Below are 26269 nucleotides of genomic sequence, written 5' to 3'. Positions count from 1 at the left end.
GGGGGGGGGGGGGGGGGACGTGTTGATGCACCTCCCATTGGGTACCGGGATGGGCAGGAGTCCTGCGTCCTGACAGCCCGAGGCTCCCTGGCAAGGCTGCACAGTATATATAAGGACAAGCATGGAGGTTTCCCACACAGTTCATCGGGAGATCTCATGCCGCAGGGGCTTTAGCTGACAGCAGGAAGGATCGTCGTACAAACTTGCCATCAGTGAGTCAACCAGTTAATCTATATCAAAGTTCCGGGAAGACGACGATGACTCGTCTAGTCTGGAGTGGTAGGGAAGGAAGGCGTCTATCTGGGGCAAAGTGCGGCCTCCAGGAAGCTTTTGTTTGAGTGACTGATGGGTCCTAATATAGGGGTGAGGAGCGTAAACGTAGTCTTGCGTAGGTCTGGTGGGAGTTCCTGGAGATAAACTTAAAATATTTTGCTAGGGATGAAGTGAATCGTACAAAAATTGATGAGTTAATCGATCAGCCAAAGATAATACTGTTTACTGGTTATGCCGTTAAAAAGAACGCTAGCTGAGTATAGCAGCTTTTCATAATGTGATGGAAAATCACAGTTGCTTCATATTACAAAGTTAGGTATATTGGTTTTATGTTAGGAAGTTGGATATGTACAAGACCATCATCTAGGACGGATAAACATATCACTGCTGTCAAGGATAAGTGGAAAATTACACGGATAGATGGCTACCAAAGCTTTACATTTGATAAGTGATTATGTTTGTGTTGCCAGGGATAGGTGAATATAATAGTGTTACTGGTACCAGGTGCATATTTCAGTACAGCAAAAAACAGGTTCGTGTATCAGTGTTGAAAAGATGGTAAGCTTACTTTAAAAGTACCATGGAAAATGGTTACAGCAATCTGACCAAGGAGATCAACTTGACGGAAAAATACTATCAAAGGAAACTTTTTATCGCAGAAAGACAATAGGCTTTTAAAGTTCCATGAAGAGCACATATACTAGCTAGTCCAGTAATGGTTAAATATAAATGTCCGCTAAATTATGGATTTATCCGAAAGGTTGGACGGAATCTTATTTGAGTGTACGTTAGGATTAGGATATTCTAAGTCAAATGAACATGAACAGGGAAAGGCAAATATTACACAGTTCTCTGACTCTTCGGATGTTTGTAGAAACAAACGGAGGAACTTGTTAATTTGACAATAAAAACCTCTCATCCCCAGCATCATTATCCTCTTGCTAATGGAGTATTCATTTTACCTTCAGTGCGACACTGCATGCCTGAGGCAGCACTGAAGAAGAAGAGGGAAAGGGCGTCAGAATAAATCTTAAACCCTTCGTTATGACGATGCAACCTTTGAGCATGACGGTACAATCCTTGGATATGATGGCATGAGCTTTGACCTGACCGTCAAGGAATAGGTCAGATATCAAACTGTCACACCTAAGAGTTGTACAATCATGCTCACGAGTTTTACCTTCGTCCCAAGGGTCGTACCGTCGTGCTTCAGAGATCAGATTTTGTAATCTTAGCCTCCAGAGTTGATATGAGCTACACTGCAAGGGTAAGGGACTGAAAGAGGAGGCAACATTTACGAAGGCTTTACCACAGGAGAGACTAACCCCTGTAGGTGTTCTCGGATGGGACGCGAGACCAAAGGGCGGGATGGGATGGGATGTATGCCCTGCAGACACTAACACCAGGTGTTCCGGCAGTGCGCATGGTGGTAGCGGCCTGTCTGGTGATAGGGCTGACGAACGCCGCTAAACTAAGCAACCACGCCAAGCCGGATGAAGACTGCGACTGTGACAAAGATGAGTGGGCCTCTAAAAGCAGACCAGCGGGAAGCTACTTCGTCGCCTCGCTACCAACAGGAGGATCACAGACCTTTTTCGCTGGGTGAGTCTCTATATTGTCTAGTTAGTCACATACTTTGTGCCTGCTAATACATGATCATCAACATAAAGGACAAACCAATATTCTTCTCAGATGTTGTTCATAATATTCACATTCGCCAGTCTGTCAACCAGTCCAAGGTCTCCATGATAAAGACAATATAATCTGTTCACCATAGTAAACATGAAACGAGGCTCAGACTTCATACAAATTATTTCGCAATTGGACGAAAAATGGAGTACTCAACTACATAAGTAGTAGCTATATCAGTCTATTATCGAAAAATGTTTTCATCAAGTGTGGTGTATGTAACACAATATTTCTCTTCAGGTTTGGTTCACCGTCCGACGTGAAGGCAGGAGGCGGAGTGCAGGGATCCTCTTTCCAATCCACTGGTGGTTACACTAGCGCCACCTCTGGAGGGGGTGTCCCTGGAGCTGGGGCTGCCCACGGCGGTCGAGTCTCTGCTGGAGCAATTCACAGCGTCAGGTCTTCCACCAGTACAAGTCATGGCGCTAGTTCCTTTAGCAAACCTGGTCACGGTGCTAGTTCCTCTACAAAGACAAGCTTTGGTGCTAGTTCCTTTACCAGACCTGGTCACGGTGCTAGTTCCTCTACAAAGACGAGCTTTGGTGCTAGTTCCTCTACGAAACCTGGTCACGGTGGTAGTTCCTCAACCAGGGCTGGCCACGGAGTTGGCCCCGCTGGCGGATCGTCCACAAGCAGTATCTCGTTTACGTCCTTCGCCGGGTAAGTCTTGTGAACCCCAAATACTTTCGAAACTGGCTGAGCCTTAAATGACAAACAGTTCTTCTTTGGTGAACTTTCTGCACACTAAACTTCGCCTCTTATTATTGATTGCGACCAATATGTACAGCTAAGCTCAGGGTGAATCTATATAATGTGTGCGTGTGTGTGTGTGTGTGTGTGTGTGTGTGTGTGTGTGTGTGTGTGTGTGTGTGTGTGTTAACTATAATACGTGAAAGTTACGAACATTCGCAATATAAATATGTGATTCACCTGGCATCTGTAACTTTAGTTTAATATGGACAGGACTTCCAAATACTGAACTCTTCTCTACATAACCAGAAACCCAAGTCTAGGGCCCTTCCTTCCCATAATTCATGCTACACACATCAGATACGCAACTTTACCTCAGTTTCTTGGTCGTAAGATCATCACAAAAACTCCAATAAGTTTGCTGGCCTACATGAAGCGGCTATCATTAATCATGTGCTTATCTTACCTGCCTTTGAAAGATGCCAACTTGCAAGTGTTTTTGACCTCATTCAGCAAAGTTCCTTACTTCCATTATTGTTTCTATACGAACATTTACATACCTTTTCTTTGAATATACAATTTTCTGATATAAATCTAAAGTCACGAGTCACTATTTTTTGTACTCTGTATATACTCCCATTATGTACCCCTATTCCAACAGAAGGGAAGTGATGGCCCCTTTGGAGTAAGACGTTATTTGTCGAGAATGCGCTCCCGATTACAGCGCCTTACTAACGGTGACTTTTCACTGGCAATCTGACCTCAGGCGGGAGGAGTGCAATAACCCCACTTTCCTCTTCTTTTCCGAGAATACCTCTCTACACTTTCTTTCATTTCTCATCATATGGGAGGTTTCCATTACTTGGAACTGATTTAATCATCCCTTTCATAATGAGAACATACATCCAACTTACAATATGGTGACCAAAGTGGAACCGCATAATCTGAGGTCTGACTACTGTGCTAACTTTAGCTGTAATATTATCCTGACCCTCTCGTTATCAACCTTCCTAGACGTGACGCCAAGTGTACTATTAGCATTGCAATATTTTGCACAATGTTACTTTTTCATTAGAAAGAAGACTTGGCACTTGTCTTTTATTATTTTACGCCCTACAAATATAGCCGGATAAACTATTCTTTTGGGCCAACTAAGCTAGCTTTTCCTATTGAATAAAAGCATCCATATGTCATTCCTAATCTTAACATTACAGTACATTTCTATTCTTTCAAAACATTCGTATAAGCTTTATCAAAAATTAAGACCATTAGATATATACGTTTACTGATATGATGCTAACTATATCATATGAAGACAGTTATCTGATAAAGGATGATCATATCTGTCGATATACTGAGATACTGAATTTTGTAATAATCATATGAAGATTATATATATATATATATATATATATATATATATATATATATATATATATATATATATATATATATATATATATATATATATTTTTTTTTTTTTTAATTTTCCAAAAGAAGGAACAGAGAAGAGGGCCAGGTGAGGATATTCCCTCAAAGGCCCAGTCCTCTGTTCTTAACGCTACCTCGCTATCGCGGGAAATGGCGAATAGTATGAAAAAAAAAAAGAAAAAAAAAAAAATATATATATATATATATATATATATATATATATATATATATATATATATATATATATATATATATTATATTTATTATATATTTATTATATATATCTTTTCTTTCAAACTGTTCGCCATTTCCCGCATTAGCGAGGTAGCGTTAAGAACAGAGGACTGGGCCTTTGAGGGAATACCCTCACCTGGCCTAATTCTCTGTTCCTTCTTTTGGAAAATTAAAAAAAAACGAGAGGGGAGGATTTCCAGCCCCCCGCTCCCTCCCCTTTTAGTCGCCTTTTACGACACGCAGGGAATACGTGGGAAGTATTCTTTGTCCCCTATCCCCTATTATTATATATATATATATATATATATATATATATATATATATATATATATATATATATATATATATATATATATATATATTCTTTTTCTTTCGAGCAGAGTTGGTACGGGAAGCAGTGCCCGCAAACCTACTGGTTCTTTCCACGCCGGTTCCATCACATCATCACAACATACTGGCTCTGGGCCTGGAGGTGCATCCGGCGCTGCCGGCGCCACTAAAACTGGTGCTGGCTCTACTACCTTCGGTCTTCCACGTGCATCTGCTACAACTGGGTCAGGTGCTAGTGCTGCTGTGTCTGGAACTCGCCCTGGTAGTGGGGTCTCATCAAGCACCAGAGGATCTGGAACTGGAACTGGAGGGGCGTTCTCATCGGTCACCCGTACATATGGAGCAGGAGCAGGGGGAAGAGGTGCCTCTTCATCGAGCACTACAGGGTCTGGAACTGGAACAAGAGGAACAGGAGGTGCGTTCTCATCGAGCACCCATGGGTCTGGGACTGGAACTGGAGGTGGGTCTAGGACTGGAACAAGAGGAACTGGAAGTGCGTTTTCATCGAGCACCGATGGGTCTGGGACTGGAACTGGAGGTGGGTCTAGGACTGGAACAAGAGGAACTGGAAGTGCGTTTCCATCGAGCACCGGTGGGTCTGGAGCTGGAACTAAACCTGGGGGTACGTTCCCATCTGGCACTCGTACATATGGAACTGGAACAAGTGGAACTGGAAGTGCATTCTCATCGAGCACTACAGGATCTGGAACTGGAACAAGAGGAACTGGAGGTATATTTTCGTCGGTCACTGGTGGTTCTGGAACCAGAGCTGGAACTGGAAGTTCTGTATCACCCGGCACCGGTAGCTCTGGAACTAGAACGGGAGCTGCGTTCTCCTCTACTGGAACTGGAACTGGAGGTGGGTCTGGAACAAGAGGAACTGGAAGTGCGCTTCCGTCAAGCACTGGCGGGTCCGGAATCCGTGGGTCTGGAAGTGCGTTCTCAACCCGTAAGTTTGTGAGTGGAGGATCTGGAGTAGGTCTGTATAGCGTTCCATCAGTTAATCAAGGGTTTGGAGGTGAAACATCTTTAGGTACACGGGGTTCTTCACCCGGAGCATCTGGAGGGTCTGGAACCACGGGAAGAGGCACAACAACTAGCTTTCGTGGATCTGGTTCTACAATAAAGGTCTCAAGTGGCACTCAAAGACCTACAACTGGCACTAAGACCGGCCCTGGCACTCGAGGTTCTTCATCAGTAATTGGGAGTACCTTCTCGTCTGGTACTCGCGGGTCTCCCTCCAGTAGCACGGGATCTGCAAGTGGGTTCCCATCCACCAACCTTGTGTCCTCAACTGCCTTTAGTAGTGGGTCCAAACAAGATTCTCAGAGATTAACTCCTGGGACCCAGGGATCCGTTGGAGGAACTCGTGCTTCCGGAAGTAGCACATCAACAGGCACCGATGGAGCTTCATCCAGCACTTTCGGATCTCCAACCGATTCTAGAAGTAGCTCTTCATCTAGCTCACGTTACTCTTCTGATAGCAGTCAGGGAATTCCGGGAACTTCTTTAGGTAGACCAGGTTTTGGGGCACAAAGGACTGGTTTTGGACCCTCTCTCCGTGGATCATCAAGTTTCGGAAGCACTAGTACCAAATTTTCGTCAGGTACTAAGGGAACACCATCTGGTTCCACAAAGTTCTCATCGCAAAAGTTTTCCTTTAGCAGCGGAGGGGCTCATGGGTTCAGCACTAGTACAACCAGCGCTGGGGCAGGTGCTGGTACTGGAGCCCATGGTCCTGGAAGTTCTAGTGGAAGAGGGGCTGCTCCTGGGGCTGGGGCTGGGGCTGGTACTGGAGCCCATGGTCCTGGTAGTTCTAGTGGAAGAGGGGCTGCTCCTGGGGCTGGGGCTGGGGCTGGTACTGGAGCCCATGGTCCTGGAAGTTCTAGTGGAAGAGGGGCTGCTCCTGGGGCTGGGGCAGGTGCTGGTACTGGAGCCCATGGTCCTGGAAGTTCTAGTGGAAGAGGGGCTGCTCCTGGGGCTGGGGCTGGGGCTGGTACTGGAGCCCATGGTCCTGGAAGTTCTAGTGGAAGAGGGGCTGCTCCTGGGGCTGGGGCTGGGGCTGGTACTGGAGCCCATGGCCCTGGTAGTTCTAGTGGAAGAGGGGCTGCTCCTGGGGCTGGGGCTGGGGCTGGTACTGGAGCCCATGGCCCTGGTAGTTCTAGCGGGTTCGGTGCCAGTGGCTCTGGAGGACGTGGAACCATTGGGGTAAGTTCCAGTGGATCAGGTGCTGGTGGAACTGGAGGACGTGGAACCACTGGGTTCGGTACCGGTGGATCGGGTGCTAGTGGATCTGGAGGTCATGGAACCACTGGGTTCGGTGCCAGTGGATCGGGTGCAGGAGGAACTGGAGGCCGTGGAACCACTGGGTTCGGTGCCAGTGGATCGGGTGCTGGTGGATCTGGAGGACGTGGAACCACTGGGTTCGGTACCAGTGGATCGGGTGCCAGTGGATCTGGAGGACGAGGATCCACTGGGTTCGGTGCCAGTGGATCGGGTGCTGGTGGATCTGGAGGACGTGGATCCACTGGGTTCGGTGCCAGTGGATCGGGTGCCAGTGGATCTGGAGGTCATGGAACCACTGGGTACGGTGCCAGTGGATCGAGTGCTGATGGATCTGGAGGACGTGGATCCACTGGATTCGGTGCCAGTGGATCGGGTGCTGGTGGATCTGGAGGACGTGGAACCGCTGGGTTCGGTGCCAGTGGATCGGGTACTGGTGGATCTGGAGGACGTGGATCCACTGGGTTCGGTGTCAGTGGATCGGGTGCTGGTGGATCTGGAGGACGTGGATCCACTGGGTTCGGTGCCAGTGGATCGGGTGCCAGTGGATCTGGAGGACGTGGGTCCACTGGGTTCAGTGTCAGTGGATCGGGTGCTGGTGGATCTGGAGGACGTGGATCCACTGGGTACGGCGCTAGTGGATCGGGTGCTGGTGGATCTGGAGGACGTGGATCCACTGGGTTCGGTGTCAGTGGATCGGGTGCTGGTGGATCTGGAGGACGTAGACCCACTGGGTTCGGCGTCAGTGGGTCCGGTGCTGGTGGATCTGGAGGACGTGGATCCACTGGGTTCGGTGCCAGTGGACCGGGTGCTGGTGGATCTGGAGGACGTGGATCCACTGGGTTTGGTGCCAGTGGACCGGGTGCTGGTGGATCTGGAGGACGTGGAACCACTGGGTTTGGTGCCAGTGGATCGGGTGCTGGTGGATCTAGAGGTCATGGAACCACTGGGTTCGGTGCCAGTGGATCGGGTGCTGGTGGATCTGGAAGTCATGGAACCACTGGGTTCGGTGTAAGTGGGTCGGGTGCTGGTGGATCTGGAGGCCGTGGAACCACTGGGTTCGGTGCCAGTGGACCGGGTGCTGGTGGATCTGGAGGACGTGGATCCACTGGGTTTGGTGCAAGTGGATCGGGTGCTGGTGGATCTAGAGGTCATGGAACCACTGGGTTCGGTGCCAGTGGATCGGGTGCTGGTGGATCGGGAAGTCATGGAACCACTGGGTTCGGTGCCAGTGGATCGGGTGCTGGTGGATCTGGAGGTCATGGAACCACTGGGTTTGGTGCTGGTGGATCTGGAGGACGTGGAACCACTGGGTTCGGTGGCAGCGGTTCAGGAGTGCATGGTACGAGTGCGGTCGTTGGGCAGGGTTCCTCAGGATTCACCTCTCACTCGTCCACGTCAAGCTTCACGTCTTCAGTCGCCATCACCAGCGGCGGTGCAAGTAAGGAACACCAAGTATCAATATAACAATAATCAACAGCTAGTAATAAGGTTGATGATGGCGCGAACAATACTACTGGAAATTTCTTGATAAGATTAATAATAACAATAATGATAATAAAGACAATAACAATAATAATAATAATAATAATAATAATAATAATAATAATAATAATAATAATAATAATAATAATTATCCCTGGGGATAGGGGATTAAGAATACTTCCCACGTATTCCCTGCATGTCGTAGAAGGCGACTAAAAGGGGAGGGAGCGGGGGGCTGGAATTCCTCCCCTCTCGTTTTTTTTTTTTTTTTAATTTTCCAAAAGAAGGAACAGAGGGGGCCAGGTGAGGATATTCCAAAAAAGGCCCAGTCCTCTGTTCTTAACGCTACTTCGCTAACGCGGGAAATGGCGAATAGTTTAAAAGAAAAAAAAAGAAAATAATAATAACTAGAATAATGGTAACTATAATAAAAAAATTGTCACCATGCGCTTCTTTCCTATAACTGCTCTTCCTATTATGTATTGGATGAATGGGTCATTTTCCAATATTTCCTGACACTTGAGACTGTCACTTATCAGTAGGACTAAACCTCCTCCATACTTTTGTTTCCTTCCTTGCTGTTACGTATCCCTCAAGACAGAAGAGGTGTAGGGTGTGTGTGTGTATGTGTGTGTGTATGTGTGTGTGTGTGTGTGTGTGTGTGTGTGTGTGTGTGTGTGTAAACTACCTTAAACGCTTACATAAGTTTCAAGATTTGCAAGACTTGATTGATCCAGCAACCTCTGACCGTGTTTCCTCCTCCCTTCCCAACAGAACACAGCGGATACTGCCCGAACTTGAGCGACTGCGGCTCTGTGTCTGTCAAGTACAGCAGCAAGTGTACCAGTGACAGCTCCTGCGCCACGTCTGAGAAGTGCTGTTTCGATTCCTGCGGCGCTACCAGCTTTGTCTGCAAGCCCGCTCAGCCTAACCCTCCTTCATGGTAACGATGACGCATCAGCGCTCTGACAAAGGCATCCTGCATGTCAGCGACGACGAAAGGTGGAGGAAAGGAAAAACTAGAACGTAAAGTTGTTACTTCTGAGTCTCTTGTTTGGTTGCTGAAGTAAAGTTCCTCTGGAGTCGACCATCTAGTTTCTAAAGAAAAGTTCCTCTAGAGTCAACTCCCTAGTTGCCGAAGAAAAGTTTCTGTGATACCGACTATTTGGTAACTGAAATAAAGTTCCTTTCACATCAATTTTTTGTTTGTTGAAGCGAAGTCCCTTTGCAGTTGACCAATGTCTACCTGCTAATGGAAGGATCCATCGACCTTCTGGTTCCTGATAATTTCACACTGAAGCCGTGACAGGGGATACAAACCAAGACGACGGGCTGTAATAACCACAATGCTCAACGAATACAAACAACAACTAAAAGGAGACCTCAGTACCCCACGGTGAGAAGAAAAGGGACATGTGAAGTGAATCTATACATCTGTAAACCCAATCTTCCGTTGACTCACATCACCTTTGTCTCTGCGAGTATTTGAATCACGGATTCAAACGACCTATAATTGTCTACTATAACATAAAAAGTTCCACAGTTAGAAGTGAGTCCACATTCTCATTCCGTCACTCTAGCTGATACTTTCATTTAAACTTTGAATCTAAACTCATTAAATTCTGATATAATCTACCAATAAAAAAGTGTAATGAATATGAATATTCGTGAATTTACTGTTATATTGTAAGGTAAACATAACTGGAATGTACAGCAATTAATATGAAAAACTGAGGAATGATACTAGTCCGTCTGTTACATTTTTTTTTTTCTGTCACCGGATATGTCCAATTACATGAAAGCTCATGCGAATAACTGAGAACACATAATCAGATATTAAGTTACAATGAAGTTGTAAGTTTATGGATATCTGACATCTATAACAGATTCATGCATATTTTAAAAGATTTCATGTGCCAGTGTGTAGTCAACTGTAGATGGTTTTCTTCTCATGTGTTTTGGTGAAAGACAGAACATTTTACGAGTATTTGTCAATAAACATAAAAACCATTATATTTTCCTTCATCAATCCAAAGCTTATGTGAGTAACAAGACTTACCTTTTCAAAATAAGCCGTACTTTATAAACACATGAAGATTTTCGGTACGTTTGAGAACGTAATGTTTCCTCCATCAGATGTAAAACTTCAAAACCGCATTCACCCAACTTCTCTCTAGCGGATCTCCAGCCAGTTATTCGTTTACTTCTGAAAAGATAGAGAAGTATTTATATATATATATATATATATATATATATATATATATATATATATATATATATTTTTTTTTTTTTTTGCCGCTGTCTCCCGCGTTTGCGAGGTATATATATATATATATATATATATATATATATATATATATATATATATATATATATATATATATATATATATATATACACCGTAATTGAAGCAAATACCCAATTCACTGACCAATCCCAATATTCGAACCTATGCGGGCTTGATCCCAGGCAGGCCGTGAACGTATCACGGTCGAATTACTACTCTCTTTATCTTACATCGTTTATAGGTTATATGTTAGAAATGAAAATGAGGGAGAGAACTGTAGGATTTCTAAAAGACGATTAACACCAGTAAAGATCACACTTAGCAAATCTGATAAGTTTTTGAGTATGTATACAACAAATGTGATCTGAAAATATTGTCAGATATTTATTATCTAGACTTCTAGAAGATAATCAACAAAGGTCTCAAAAAAGAATGTTATGAACAATCAAATTTCACGAAACAGTTAATTTAGTACAATCAATGACTGGGGCCGCACTGGCTCACACATAGGAAACAACGAGTGGTACTGAATAAGAAAGCATTCAGTTGGTTTAGAATGAAAAGTGTTTTTATCACAAGAATCGAATCTAAGCCCTGCTGTTTTTATTGCTGGTATTAAGAACGTAAGGAATCACCAGCAATATCTTAAAATATGCCAAAGACAAGGAGATGAAATATAAAGGAAGACTTTAATGAATCTGATGAATTGACGCTGTGATCATTCACGGGAAACGGACCTCGATGTAGACAAAACCAAGTATCTTAGTACTGAATATTAAATATGAAGATAGATTATTTGGTAAACCTTTACTTGAAGCACAGGATGGAAAGGGCATTCCAGTGGTAATGAAGAATGATCTAAAACATGTCAAGTAAAAATATGAATACAAATATAAAATGTAAAGGAGCTACTCTTTTCTACAATGCCCCCCTGGCCGTACTGTATTAGAATACCCTCTTCACTTTTGATTAATTAACCTTAATTACAACAAAGCGAAACTGAAACTAATACGAGAGAGCACCAAACGTACGAGCATCACTCAAAAAGTAACTTTATAAAGAAACAAAAAAATGGGATATAAAATCATGTTTCAAATTCGTGGTCTCAGGGGAAGGTAAACATAAGCATACGATATGATATAATACTTTCGGTGATATTATAAGTCATGATAATTACTTCACATTACAATAGTATGAACCTATGGGGAAGAAGGAGTACAAACGCGGGCAAACGTTTCTTCAGCAGCAGAAACACAACACTGATATAAACTTCCATTAAATAATCTCAAAGAAATTACGATCGAAATATTTAAAACGAGCCTATACAAATAATCTAATATCGATGAATAAGAAGGAGCCTTATTTAATAATGAATGATACGAATTTATTCAAAAACATTTTCTCACAAAGTAGCGGTTGAAATCCCATTCCTCAGCGTGTCCGGCGGATGTATTTAGCTACATTTTTCATTCATCCTTTCTTGTAATATTTCCATGTCAGTGTACCGTCTACACTACATGGTATTCCTTTATAAGCATTTTTCTGCAGGACAACATGACGTGGGGAAAGTAGGGTGGGAGGATGACCTTGTCATATATTTTTAGGTCTTCTGTAATCTAGCTTTCCCATTCACTGTAAGTACATCTTCCCTCCACCATCCACCCTTCCTCCACCACGTACCCTGCCTTTACCAACCATCTACGCCCATTTTCCCTTTACCATCCATTTTCCTCCCATCATCCACCCTTCCTCGTCACCCTGACAGTCCTTTTTCGATGTCCAACCTCAGGTCATGGATATAAGCCCCAGCTGAGGCCAGGACTTGTACAGAAAAAAAAATCAAAAAATGGGATCTTAGGTACCATCGTCTCTAGCCTCTTTTACGTGACAAAACATAAGTGATTGTAAGAAAAAGTAAAGAAAATATGTACAAATTTCCATCTCCTGCCATGTCACTTTCCCAAACTCCCTGTCTCCTCCCATGCAGCCCAGCATGACACATCTTAGTGACAATAGTTGTAGCTCCACACCGGAGGCACCATAGGGGGTTTGCATCATTAGTAAGCCTATCGTAGAGATGAAGATCAAAAGCTGAACTAAAACAAAGACCTGCCTCATAACCTTCAAGACAAAAGACCACCAAGTGACACATTCTTTCACATACATCTTTAACTGCCACTGATCAACTAGTGAAGAGGGAAGAATCATAATCTGAAGTGAGCATCACGACTCAACCTTGCTGGCGAGCCCTCCAAATCCTGCTAACTGTAAAGTGTTGCTGTGTGTGTGTGTGTGTGTGTGTGTGTGTGTGTGTGTGTGTGATAATCTTTGGCAAAGGGGGAGGCAGGGAGGGGGAGGGACAAAGGAAGAAAGAAACTCTGCTCACAGACGAAGGAGGAGGAGCGATGAGTCAGGGAAGCCCCAACCAGATCCGCCTGCCTCACGACCTCCCCTGCACGGAAGGAGCTTTGGAAGAGGCAGAGACCTTGTCGAGGCAGCCATAGCTCAGCTCTCACTGGCAAGGTTCTGGACGTCTGAGTAGCAATCCACGGCGAGTCATCCTAGCAGTCCTTTTGTCCGGAAATCACCCATCCCAACCATGGAACGGAGCGATGAACTTCACATCGCAGATTCTTTTCCTCTCTACACTTAGTTGGAAAATCAAAATGTCAGTCTCGTGAAGAAACGAAACTCCTGGGAATTCAAACTAACGAAAGAGAAAGTCCGGATCTTACCCTGGGTGAGGGATACTGAGGATCTGCGTACGAGATCATCATAGAACTACCGGTCAACAAACATGACCTAGTCCAAGTTACAGTCAGGCACTAATGTGTGGGTTACAAAAACTCCCCTAATATCATAACCTCTCAATATATATATATATATACATATACTTCCTCCACATAGTCAGGCAAACTATAAAACAAAAAAAATTCTATTGTTAAAAAATCCGTAATGTACATGAAATGATTAAAAAATATGAAAAAAGGGTATGAATGTAATAAGAAATATAAAATGCAGTGCTAGAGTGAATCTCAAGCAAAATATAGATACAATGAAAAACAACAAAATCAGTTCACAAAAAACTCGCGTTTCACTATGATCTTACAGAATGACAACTTTTTCTAAGAACGAAAGGATTCAAGATGTTTCGCTGCTCACTAAAGATGGTTTTACCCTAGTGGTCAACAGAGACCCCGTCATTAGGAGCTCCGTACCGTTGGAGCGAGTGGTGATATCAGGATATGGGTTCAGTTGAGGTCAGCACTCAGGGCATGCGCACGATTAGTGCCATACACGTTTATACTATAGGATGAGTTAATATCCATATATCCCTTATAAGTTATAAACACATTACACCATCAATGTGCTGGCTGCCTTGCATACATGAGGAAGAGTTACCTGAAGGCCAGATTGCCATAACTGGCAAAGAAGCCTAAAAATTATGAAGATATTCACGATAAAGATGCTTCAAAGATAACATGGATCGTTTGTATCAATGAAAATCTTTCTTCATAAAAAGTGTATGTATATAGAGGTTAACCCAGTATGGGAACACTTGTCAAGGTTATCTTCTTGGATTCCGATGTGTATCTACATCCAAGGAAGTCTCCACACTAATCAGTGTTATCTATTTATGATATTGAATTTTCTATCTATATACTGCGACCTCCTTCCTAAGTTTTCTCTATATTAGCTTTCTCTATCTTCGATTTTTTTACCTCCCTATCCTCTTCTTTCCTTTTCGCTCCCCCTCGGTGCACCCTTTCTTCCTTCGCTTTCAGTATCTTCTCCCTCTCTAACACTGCTGTCATCATCATAGCTCCCAGCTCCCCACCTAGAGCAAGTTCCCACCCAACCCCCACCATCTCGTCTCTCTCTCTCTTGCCTTCCTCTCAAACATCTTAGTCCAGTTTTTACGCTACTTTTCCTATGATATCAGCGCCCAAGAAAAACATTAGTATGGCAAAAAAAATCTTAGATGAAACCCACAAGATTCATATATCAGCACATTTATGAAATAAAATAATCGGTCAGAAAATTTCATCGGATACCGATACAACAAAACTTAAATGTAGATTTGCACCTACAAATACAATGATCAACGCTCAGGGTCAAGCTACAACAGACGTGAGCATGTTCCTTTGTTAGCCAGAACCAGTTTTCTCCGTAAGTTCAGGGTCAAGGCAGGTCAGAGGCTAACCATAGGAGGTAAAATAAAGTCGTGACTGGTTTGTTATTACGTCAGCAGGATCTGAAGTACGCTGGGCATGGTGGGAGAGTGGAGGGGATGGGGGGACTGGTGGATTCGGCGTCACGGTCCGTGATCCCTGCCAGTGTTGGTGAACCATAATAACTCTCTGGACCGAGGTACCAGTGTTAGTGGTCCACGTCAAATTTCTGGGTCGAGGCGGCCACTGATAACTAAACATCCTGTATGGACACTTGATGCTGAAGGGATTTGCTCATATTCATAAGTTAGTTTCAAGTCAGACATCCGCTTAGTGAAACAAGGAGGACCAGAGTCGGAAATACACACGTCGGTGCTTCCCTACAGAGGCCAGCAGCACCATATACTTTAAATGAGTCTACAACAGCGTCCGTTTGAACCATGTGCTTGTTGAGTTCCGAGTAAGTTTCACTGTAGCTGAGGTCTACACTATGATTAGGGAACCTATCCTAGGCCTTTACTTCTCCTCCACTTAGTTTTCCTATTTAATCACTCTGTTTCCCAGCTCACATATCATAGCATATGCCTGAGACACGAGCCATTCATCACATAATGAAATACAGACAGCGCTCTAAAGCCATAAGGAAGGTCATATACGGCACACTCCCTACAACGTTCACTTACTTCATTTACATAATCATTCTGTTCATGTTTGGAGTAACTAAAAAGCGACACGGCAGCATCCATGAAATCCAGCTGATGATTTAGCATGTTTTAATCGCTTAAGTACACATAGATAAAGCATTATGTGGTAGTGTAGGTTAAGGGTACATAACATACACAGGGTACATACTATACACAGTGTGTGTACTGGGTACAAGGTACAATACTTCGGCATAGGAGGGGTGCCGGTGGGCCAAAGCATCCGAGTATACTCTACTCGTCACAAGTGGATGATTCGTAGCACGGGTTATGTCAGGGTTGTAACACGTGTGCTGACAATCCTTCATTATAGGTTCACCATCTCGGATTCTCGACTCTCACGAGCCAAGTGTAAAGTCTGATCGTCATACCCAATTGGTCATACCACCATTCTAAGGAGACGAGCCGTCAAGTCCAAGTATTATCTGGCTGTATCAGAATAATCAATATCCTCCAAAGGATATCACAAGAATCTAGAAAAAAAAATCTGTTCCGTTTTGTTATTCATATTAAATATTGCCTTATGGCATAATATCTACGAGTATATGATAAACTGCACATCAATTCTGGTGCTTCACTTCGCCAGTTGCAATGAAGTCTCGTGTAAAGGTTAAAAATCACATCTCAAAGAGCGGTGCTTTCGGAAAGCCCCATGCCAACCGGGTCATTTAAGGTTAGTCTGTCCGTTGCATGTCTGGAGCTGGGAAAACCCCAAGGAAGCAGCTATAACGTCGTCAGAACCTACAGTACAGACATCATCACAGTGAGGAGCCGTGATGTACCTGGATGAAATCTGTGGTCACGTCTTAGTCACCCTCTCTTCAGGTGTGTAAGGCTAAAATTGAAATAAAGTTGTACCTGGCCAAGTATCTGTATACTGTGATATATGAAGTGAAATCAGGCATGCGCGTGATCTAAGTATTTCGTGATAACCACGAGGAAAAATGGAACGCTATAATTCCAGAATGTATTGCGTGTACTACATCGTTGGGTCTCCCCTGAAGATGTAATACACGAAAGTGCATTCGGGACTTATCGTGTTTCATTTTTGTTCATGGCTGTCAGCAAAAATAATATATATATATATATATATATATATATATATATATATATATATATATATATATATATATATATATATATATATATGGGGTTGTTAGGGAGGTAAATGCAAGAGTCCTGGAAAGAGGGGCAAGTATGAAGTCTGTTGGGGATGAGAGAGCTTGGGAAGTGAGTCAGTTGTTGTTCGCTGATGATACAGCGCTGGTGGCTGATTCATGTGAGAAACTGCAGAAGCTGGTGACTGAGTTTGGTAAAGTGTGTGGAAGAAGAAAGTTAAGAGTAAATGTGAATAAGAGCAAGGTTATTAGGTACAGTAGGGTTGAGGGTCAAGTCAATTGGGAGGTGAGTTTGAATGGAGAAAAACTGGAGGAAGTGAAGTGTTTTAGATATCTGGGAGTGGATCTGTCAGCGGATGGAACCATGGAAGCGGAAGTGGATCATAGAGTGGGGGAGGGGGCGAAAATTTTGGGAGCCTTGAAAAATGTGTGGAAGTCGAGAACATTATCTCGGAAAGCAAAAATGGGTATGTTTGAAGGAATAGTGGTTCCAACAATGTTGTATGGTTGCGAGGCGTGGGCTATGGATAGAGTTGTGCGCAGGAGGATGGATGTGCTGGAAATGAGATGTTTGAGGACAATGTGTGGTGTGAGGTGGTTTGATCGAGTAAGTAACGTAAGGGTAAGAGAGATGTGTGGAAATAAAAAGAGCGTGGTTGAGAGAGCAGAAGAGGGTGTTTTGAAATGGTTTGGGCACATGGAGAGAATGAGTGAGGAAAGATTGACCAAGAGGATATATGTGTCGGAGGTGGAGGGAACGAGGAGAAGAGGGAGACCAAATTGGAGGTGGAAAGATGGAGTGAAAAAGATTTTGTGTGATCGGGGCCTGAACATGCAGGAGGGTGAAAGGAGGGCAAGGAATAGAGTGAATTGGAGCGATGTGGTATACAGGGTTTGACGTGCTGTCAGTGGATTGAATCAAGGCATGTGAAGCGTCTGGGGTAAACCATGGAAAGCTGTGTAGGTATGTATATTTGCGTGTGTGGACGTGTGTATGTACATGTGTATGGGGGGGGGGGGGGTTGGGCCATTTCTTTCGTCTGTTTCCTTGCGCTACCTCGCAAACGCGGGAGACAGCGACAAAGTATAAAAAAAAAAAAAAAAAAAAAAAAAAAATATATATATATATATATATATATATATATATATATATATATATATATATATATATATTCATTTTTTTTTTATTATACTTTGTCGCTGTCTCCCGCGTTTGCGAGGTAGCGCAAGGAAACAGACGAAAGAAATGGCCCAACCCACCCCCATACACATGTATATACATACGTCCACACACGCAAATATACATACCTACACAGCTTTCCATGGTTTACCCTAGACGCTTCACATGCCTTGATTCAATCCACTGACAGCACGTCAACCCCGGTATACCACATCGCTCCAATTCACTCTATTCCTTGCCCTCCTTTCACCCTCCTGCATGTTCAGGCCCCGATCACACAAAATCTTTTTCACTCCATCTTTCCACCTCCAATTTGGTCTCCCTCTTCTCCTCGTTCCCTCCACCTCCGACACATATATCCTCTTGGTCAATCTTTCCTCACTCATTCTCTCCATGTGCCCAAACCACTTCAAAACACCCTCTTCTGCTCTCTCAACCACGCTCTTTTTATTTCCACACATCTCTCTTACCCTTACGTTACTCACTCGATCAAACCACCTCACACCACACATTGTCCTCAAACATCTCATTTCCAGCACATCCATCCTCCTGCGCACAACTCTATCCATAGCCCACGCCTCGCAACCATACAACATTGTTGGAACCACTATTCCTTCAAACATACCCATTTTTGCTTTCCGAGATAATGTTCTCGACTTCCACACATTCTTCAAGGCCCCCAGAATTTTCGCCCCCTCCCCCACCCTATGATCCACTTCCGCTTCCATGGTTCCATCCGCTGCCAGATCCACTCCCAGATATCTAAAACACTTCACTTCCTCCAGTTTTTCTCCATTCAAACTCACCTCCCAATTGACTTGACCCTCAACCCTACTGTACCTAATAACCTTGCTCTTATTCACATTTACTCTTAACTTTCTTCTTCCACACACTTTACCAAACTCAGTCACCAGCTTCTGCAGTTTCTCACATGAATCAGCCACCAGCGCTGTATCATCAGCGAACAACAACTGACTCACTTCCCAAGCTCTCTCATCCCCAACAGACTTCATACTTGCCCCTCTTTCCAAAACTCTTGCATTTACCTCCCTAACAACCCCATCCATAAACAAATTAAACAACCATGGAGACATCACACACCCCTGCCGCAAACCTACATTCACTGAGAACCAATCACTTTCATCTCTTCCTACACGTACACATGCCTTACATCCTCGATAAAAACTTTTCACTGCTTCTAACAACTTTCCTCCCACACCATATATTCTTAATACCTTCCACAGAGCATCTCTATCAACTCTATCATATGCCTTCTCCAGATCCATAAATGCTACATACAAATCCATTTGCTTTTCAAGTATTTCTCACATACATTCTTCAAAGCAAACATCTGATCCACACATCCTCTACCACTTCTGAAACCACACTGCTCTTCCCCAATCTGATGCTCTGTACATGCCTTCACCCTCTCAATCAATACCCTCCCATATAATTTACCAGGAATACTCAACAAACTTATACCTCTGTAATTTGAGCACTCACTCTTATCCCCTTTGCCTTTGTACAATGGCACTATGCACGCATTCCGCCAATCCTCAGGCACCTCACCATGAGTCATACATACATTAAATAACCTTACCAACCAGTCAACAATACAGTCACCCCCTTTTTTAATAAATTCCACTGCAATATATATATGTATATTTCTTTTCTTTCATATTATTCGCTATTTCCCGCGTTAGCAAGGTAGCGTTAAGAATAGAGGACCGGGCCTTTGAGGGAATATCCTTACCTGGCCCCCTTCTCTGTTCCTTCTTTGGGAAAACTGAAAAAAAAAAAAAAACGAGAGGGGAGGATTTCCAGGGCCCCGCTCCCTTCCCTTTTAGTCGCCTTCTACGACACGCAGAGAACACGTGGGAAGTATTCTTTCTCCCCTATCCCCAGGGATATATAAATATATATATATATATATATATATATATATATATATATATATATATATATATATATATATATATATATATATATATATATATAATTTTTTTTCATACATATTCGCCTTATCTCGTGTTAGCCTCAGAGGGTATATCCTCACTCAGCCCACCTCTCTGTTCCTTCTTTTGGAAAATTATAAACGGGAGGGGAGGATTTCCAGCCACCCGCTCCCTCCTCTTTTAGTCGTCTTCTACGACACGCAGGGAATACATAGGAAGTATTCTTTCTCCCCTATCCCCAGGAAAGTTCTCGTTTCAACCAAGGTCTGTCTAGTCAGTGTTATGACTATAAAGAGGATGTGGGAGAGAAAAAATATAGACTTTAATTCGTGAAATGCTCGTCTGCAAGTGAGTCTAGAAGAGACTATCCTAAACATTATCTGAGCTACAATCTCTTTAAAGTCAAAAGCATTAATGAAGAAACGCTATCATGGTTTAGAACATTAACGTATCCTGACTGCACGGTACGAGCTGGGGTTTGAGCGAGTAGGGGTAAAGAAGAAAGCCGGGGGAATCCCAAGCTATGAAGTTCTCTCTCTACTCCACTGACTCAGGTAACGAATAAGCTGGAGCTCCCTCAAGATCCTTGTTGGTCTGAACATAACGTGCAGGATCAATCACTACATACTGCGTACATCCTATTTTTCTAAATCAGGAAGAACAGGAATACCACTTGTAGTAAGAACTTTACCTGCCTTCTGTCTTTCAATGCAACTGATACCATGCCAAAGTGTTCACTGTCAAGGGAAAAGATTGCAGCAGTTATTGCAAGTCACATGACGGGCATTCAGACGTCAGAAATACGAAAAACATCGGTTTTATCTTCAATAACCAACAAAAGCCTGTGTGATTAACCCACTGAGTACGACGGTTCGTTCTTGAACACACTGGCACGACTTTTCAGCGCGACGTTTTGACTTTTGGATATGATGACCTAACCTTTAGCCTGACCCTCAGAGGTCAGGCCGAAGGTCATTCGAATTTAACCAAAGGCCTTACCGGCACACTTAATGGTAGTACCATCGTGCCACTGGAAAAATATGAAAAAGAAATTAATTTGAGCTCTTTGGGTGCTTAAAGAATTCTCACACAAAGGTTATGGGAGGAAAAGACGAGAGAGGATAAGAGATTTCTGCAACTACAAACTGGGTTGCAGTCCTGCTCCGCGAATGCCACCCTTATTGGCAGAGATGCACGCTGACAGCTCACAAAAGCAATGGCGGAAACAATACAGCGAACGGAAAGAGATGGTTGATGACAGGTAATAACAGGAGAGGAAGGTTCGTACTGAGGCGAATATGACACCCGTGGATTTGGAGTCATGGCTGACATAAAGCTTCTCTCTTTCACAAGTCTTAGTTGTGCAACTGAGCAAGAAGCAAAAAAAAAAAAAATGTGAACGCATAAGACATAGACAGAAATGTTTCTACAGAACGAGTGTAAACTGAACTTCCGCAGCACAACTCATGCGGCGCCTGCAGCCGTCGCTGTTAACCACAGGTCACTGTGAAGTTGTATCATCATTCTTCCACTAATCAGCAAGGGCCAAGGGAGTTAGCTCACTCCCAAACGATAGCTTCGGAAGTCACTTTTTTCTCAAGAAAAGCCCTCGAAATTATTCTTCTACCCTGCAAGAGATTTCAGAACTCTTCTTCTTCCTTGCAAAAGGTCTAGGAGTCACCCTTCTTTCCTACAAGAGCTCTAAGAATGATCAAATTTCCTCTGCAAAAGCTCTAAGAATTATAAACATTTCCCTCCAAGAGCTCTGAGAATTATTCTTCCTCCCAACAATAGCTTTGAAAATTATTGCTCTTTCCGGCAAGAAGTCTACTATCATTCTTCCGGGAGTTCAGGGAATTAAAAGTAACGTTGTACAATCAAATGCATTACGCTGACACATATCTCAAATATTCTTCAGAAAACAAAAATGAACTATTTCCCGGTTGTGGTAAATGTCCAAGAATTCGACAGACAAGAACTGGATCACAGCGAACGGCTGGGCATCCGGGACGAAGCGGATATACAAACACCGGTCGGTTATGGTTTGCAATAAACAATATACGCAATTTGATTTTTCTTTTTTTGCTCTCTCTCTCTCTCTCTCTCTCTCTCTCTCTCTCTCTCTCTCTCTCTCTCTCTCTCTCTCTCTCTCTCTCTCTCATTTAGTCTTCTTTAGTTATTTCCATTTTCCGTCTATGTTACACACTGAAAATGACTCGATTATAAAGTTACAGGTAAGGCAGTGTACACTCACGTACAAAACATACGTCACTGATCACCTACAATCTGGCATATATATATATATATATATATATATATATATATATATATATATATATATATATATATATATATATATAAATACTAGTTCTCACACATACAGGCACCTGTACATACACGCACACGTTTTTGTGTGTCAGGCTCCCACCTCATATGTACAGTAAGGTAATAAGACTTAGACAAATACACACGCCCACTGTGAACACATGCTGGGCCCTCCACCAGGTACATTCTTATAGTCTCTCTGTTCCACCTCAGTATATGACCAACCCTCCTCACTTTTATACTCCGGTCAGAGACAAACACTTGTGGCAAATGTTACACGCCATTAGACCACAAAGAAATCATAGAGATCTTATTGAACATTCGCAATGTAGTTTACATATGAACGCTAAAGAACATCACCCGGATCCTAACTTTACCAACACAGATTCCTGTCTCCGACGTTTATTCTGATATGATTATTTACCTTCCAGGAAAACCTGCAAGCAAGTAATGTTAACTGACGTCTGCATAAGAATGTATGAAAATATGAACGGAAAATTATAGTGTAAAATAATGAAGTAAACACACGCACCCCCCCCTACACACACATATATATATATATATATATATATATATATATATATATATATATATATATATATATATATATATATATATATATATATATTTTTCTTTCATACTATTCGCCATTTCCCACGATAGCGAGGTAGCGTTATGAACAGAGGACTGGGCCTTTGAGGGAATATCCTCACCTGGCCCCCTTCTCTGTTCCTTCTTTTTGGAAAATAAAAAAAAAACGAGAGGGGAGGATTTCCAGCCCCCCGCTCTCTTCCCTTTTAGTCGCCTTCTACGACACGCAGGGAATACGTGGGAAGTATTCTTTCTCCCCTATCCCCAGGGATATATATATATATATATATATATATATATATATATATATATATATATATATATATATATATATATATATATATATATATATATATATATCTTCTGTTTCCCCTTTTAGAAAGTTTAGAAACTTGTGTGGAGGAGGGTGGATGTGTTGGAAATGAGGTGTTTCAAGACAATATATGGTGTGAGGTGATTTGATCGAGTAAGTAATGAAAGGGTAAGAGAGATGTGTGGTAAAAAAAAAAGTGTGGTTGAGAAAGCAGAAGAGGGTGTATTGAAATGGTTTGGTCTCATGGAGAGAATGAGTGAGGAAAGATTGACAAAGAGGACATGTGTGTCAGATGTGGAGGGAACGAGGAGAAGAGGGAGACCAAATTGGAGGTGGAAAGATGGAGTGAAAAAGATTTTGTGTGATCGGGGCCTGAACATGCAGGAGGGTGAAAGGAGGGCAAGGAATAGAGTGAATTGGAGCGATGTGGTATAACGGGGTTGACGTCCTGTCAGTGGATTGAATCAAGGTATGTGAAGCGTCTGGGGTAAACCATGGAATGCTGTGTAGGTATGTATATTTGCGTGTGTGGACGTATGTATATACATGTGTATGGGGGTGGGTTGGGCCATTTCTTTCGTCTGTTTCCTTGCGCTACCTCGCAAACGCGGGAGACAGCGGCAAAAAAAAAAAAAAAAAAGAAAAAAAAAAAATATATATATATATATATATATATATATATATATATATATATATATATATATATATATATATTAAAAAAGGGGGTGACTGTACTATTGACAGGTTGGTAAGGTTATTTAATGTATGTATGACTCATGGTGAGGTGCCTGAGGATTGGCGGAATGCGTGCATAGTGCCATTGTACAAAGGCAAAGGGGATAAGAGTGAGTGCTCAAATTACAGAGGTATAAGTTTGCTGAGTATTCCTGGTAAATTATATGGGAGGGTATTGATTGAGAGGGTGAAGGCATGTACAGAGCATCAGATTGGGGAAGAGCAGTGTGGTTTCAGAAGTGGTAGAGGATGTGTGGATCAGGTGTTTGCTTTGAAGAATGTATGTGAGAAATACTTAGAAAAGCAAATGGATTTGTATGTAGCATTTATGGATCTGGAGAAGGCATATGATAGAGTTGATAGAGATGCTCTGTGGAAGGTATTAAGAATATATGGTGTGGGAGGAAAGTTGTTAGAAGCAGTGAAAAGTTTTTATCGAGGATGTAAGGCATGTGTACGTGTAGGAGGAGAGGAAAGTGATTGGTTCTCAGTGAATGTAAGTTTGCGGCAGGGGTGTGTGATGTCTCCATGGTTGTTTAATTTGTTTATGGATGGGGTTGTTAGGGAGGTGAATGCAAGAGTTTTGGAAAGAGGGGCAAGTATGAAGTCTGTTGTGGATGAGAGAGCTTGGGAAGTGAGTCAGTTGTTGTTCGCTGATGATACAGCGCTGGTGGCTGATTCATGTGAGAAACTGCAGAAGCTGGTGACTGAGTTTGGTAAAGTGTGTGAAAGAAGAAAATTAAGAGTAAATGTGAATAAGAGCAAGGTTATTGGGTACAGTAGGGTTGAGGGTCAAGTCAATTGGGAGGTAAGTTTGAATGGAGAAAAACTGGAGGAAGTAAAGTGTTTTAGATATCTGGGAGTGGATCTGGCAGCGGATGGAACCATGGAAGCGGAAGTGGATCATAGGGTGGGGGAGGGGGCGAAAATTCTGGGAGCCTTGAAGAATGTGTGGAAGTCGAGAACATTATCTCGGAAAGCAAAAATGGGTATGTTTGAAGGAATAGTGGTTCCAACAATGTTGTATGGTTGCGAGGCGTGGGCTATGGATAGAGTTGTGCGCAGGAGGATGGATGTGCTGGAAATGAGATGTTTGAGGACAATGTGTGGTGTGAGGTGGTTTGATCGAGTAAGTAACGTAAGGGTAAGAGAGATGTGTGGAAATAAAAAGAGCGTGGTTGAGAGAGCAGAAGAGGGTGTTTTGAAATGGTTTGGTCACATGGAGAGAATGAGTGAGGAAAGATTGACCAAGAGGATGTATGTGTCGGAGGTGGAGGGAACGAGGAGAAAAGGGAGACCAAATTGGAGGTGGAAAGATGGAGTGAAAAAGATTTTGTGTGATCGGGGCCTGAACATGCAGGAGGGTGAAAGGAGGGCAAGGAATAGAGTGAATTGGATTGATGTGGTATACCGGGGTTGACGTGCTGTCAGTGGATTGAATCAGGGCATGTGAAGCGTCTGGGGTAAACCATGGAAAGCTGTGTAGGTATGTATATTTGCGTGTGTGGACGTATGTATATACATATGTATGGGGGTGGGTTGGGCCATTTCTTTCGTCTGTTTCCTTGCGCTACCTCGCAAACGCGGGAGACAGCGACAAAGCAAAAAAAAAAAAAAAAAAAAAAATATATATATATATATATATATATATATATATATATATATATATATATATATATATATATATACATATACATATGAAGGTGAAATCGCACTTCAGTAGGAGTTAATACAATTTTATTTAACAGGTAATTTTTCTATACTTGTGGCACGACATGTTTCATGGAGACAATCCACCTCATCAGGTGCCAGTATTTAATAAAGTTCTTTAAATCCCAACATCACACTTTATTCCTGCTGTACAATACCAGTCTATCTAGGCCCAGCAAGTTTGATTGAAATGAAATGGATTAATTTGGACAACTGGTGTTTGAGCACCCATCTAATAGTAAAATAATATTGAGAAAATTCGAGAACATTAAAAAGATTATTAACTCTAACTATGATGTCGTGTTCAATTCTCTGTGCATATATATATATATATATATATATATATATATATATATATATATATATATATATATATATATATATATATATATATATATATCAAACTGTTCAATGTTGCTCATATACTTATTTTTACTCTGAACTATATTTAGAGGAGTAAAGGCGGATCACAGGTTAGGCAACCCTTACACACGCCAGTCATGGTAAATGGGATGAGCCCATCCACCTTGACCTCAGACTTCCCTTGGAGACTCGAAGAAAAAAATTGATGACAATGTTCTGAAACAGTTTTCCCTCACTGGGATGAAAATGACACTTATCTGTTTGATAGATGTTGTCACTATTGTAAATACTGGCCTTCTCGTTCATGATTATATTACTGTTTTAGTTTAACATCCTCCGTACCCAGACAGACCCGAACAGCACGCTCTGGAATTGGCATGAAAGATGATAAGAGCACAATGATC

At 42.6% G+C, this 26269-nt stretch overlaps 1 protein-coding gene and 1 long non-coding RNA gene across 2 annotated transcripts in view; one reads left to right on the top strand and one right to left on the bottom strand.

Moving 5' to 3' along the window:
* Positions 1-73: 73 nt before the first annotated feature.
* Positions 74-10428, top strand: LOC139757096 (uncharacterized). Its single transcript, XM_071677186.1, has 5 exons — positions 74-212; positions 1692-1875; positions 2203-2622; positions 4698-8371; positions 9190-10428. Coding segments are annotated over exons 1-5 (4452 nt in total). The 5' UTR covers positions 74-211; the 3' UTR covers positions 9363-10428.
* A 41-nt stretch (positions 10429-10469) lies between these two features.
* Positions 10470-26269, bottom strand: part of LOC139757099 (uncharacterized) — a 60444-nt gene continuing 44644 nt past the window's right edge. Inside the window, exon 3 of the long non-coding RNA XR_011714499.1 lies at positions 10470-10621. This is a non-coding gene — a long non-coding RNA (uncharacterized lncRNA). The remainder of the gene's footprint in view (positions 10622-26269) is intronic.

Source organism: Panulirus ornatus, chromosome 24 (assembly GCF_036320965.1).
Source record: "Panulirus ornatus isolate Po-2019 chromosome 24, ASM3632096v1, whole genome shotgun sequence".
Taxonomy (NCBI): Eukaryota; Metazoa; Arthropoda; class Malacostraca; order Decapoda; family Palinuridae; genus Panulirus; species Panulirus ornatus.
The sequence above is the reverse complement of the archived record's forward strand: the minus strand, read 5'-3'. Positions and strand labels throughout refer to the sequence as shown.

What these genes read in the sequence shown, in the direction of transcription:
- LOC139757096 (XM_071677186.1), top strand. An exon ending in TCGTTTACGTCCTTCGCCGG is followed by an intron (nt 2,623 to 4,697) that starts GTAAGTCTTGTG and finishes TCTTTCGAGCAG; the next exon opens with AGTTGGTACGGGAAGCAGTG. An exon ending in CATCACCAGCGGCGGTGCAA is followed by an intron (nt 8,372 to 9,189) that starts GTAAGGAACACC and finishes CCTTCCCAACAG; the next exon opens with AACACAGCGGATACTGCCCG.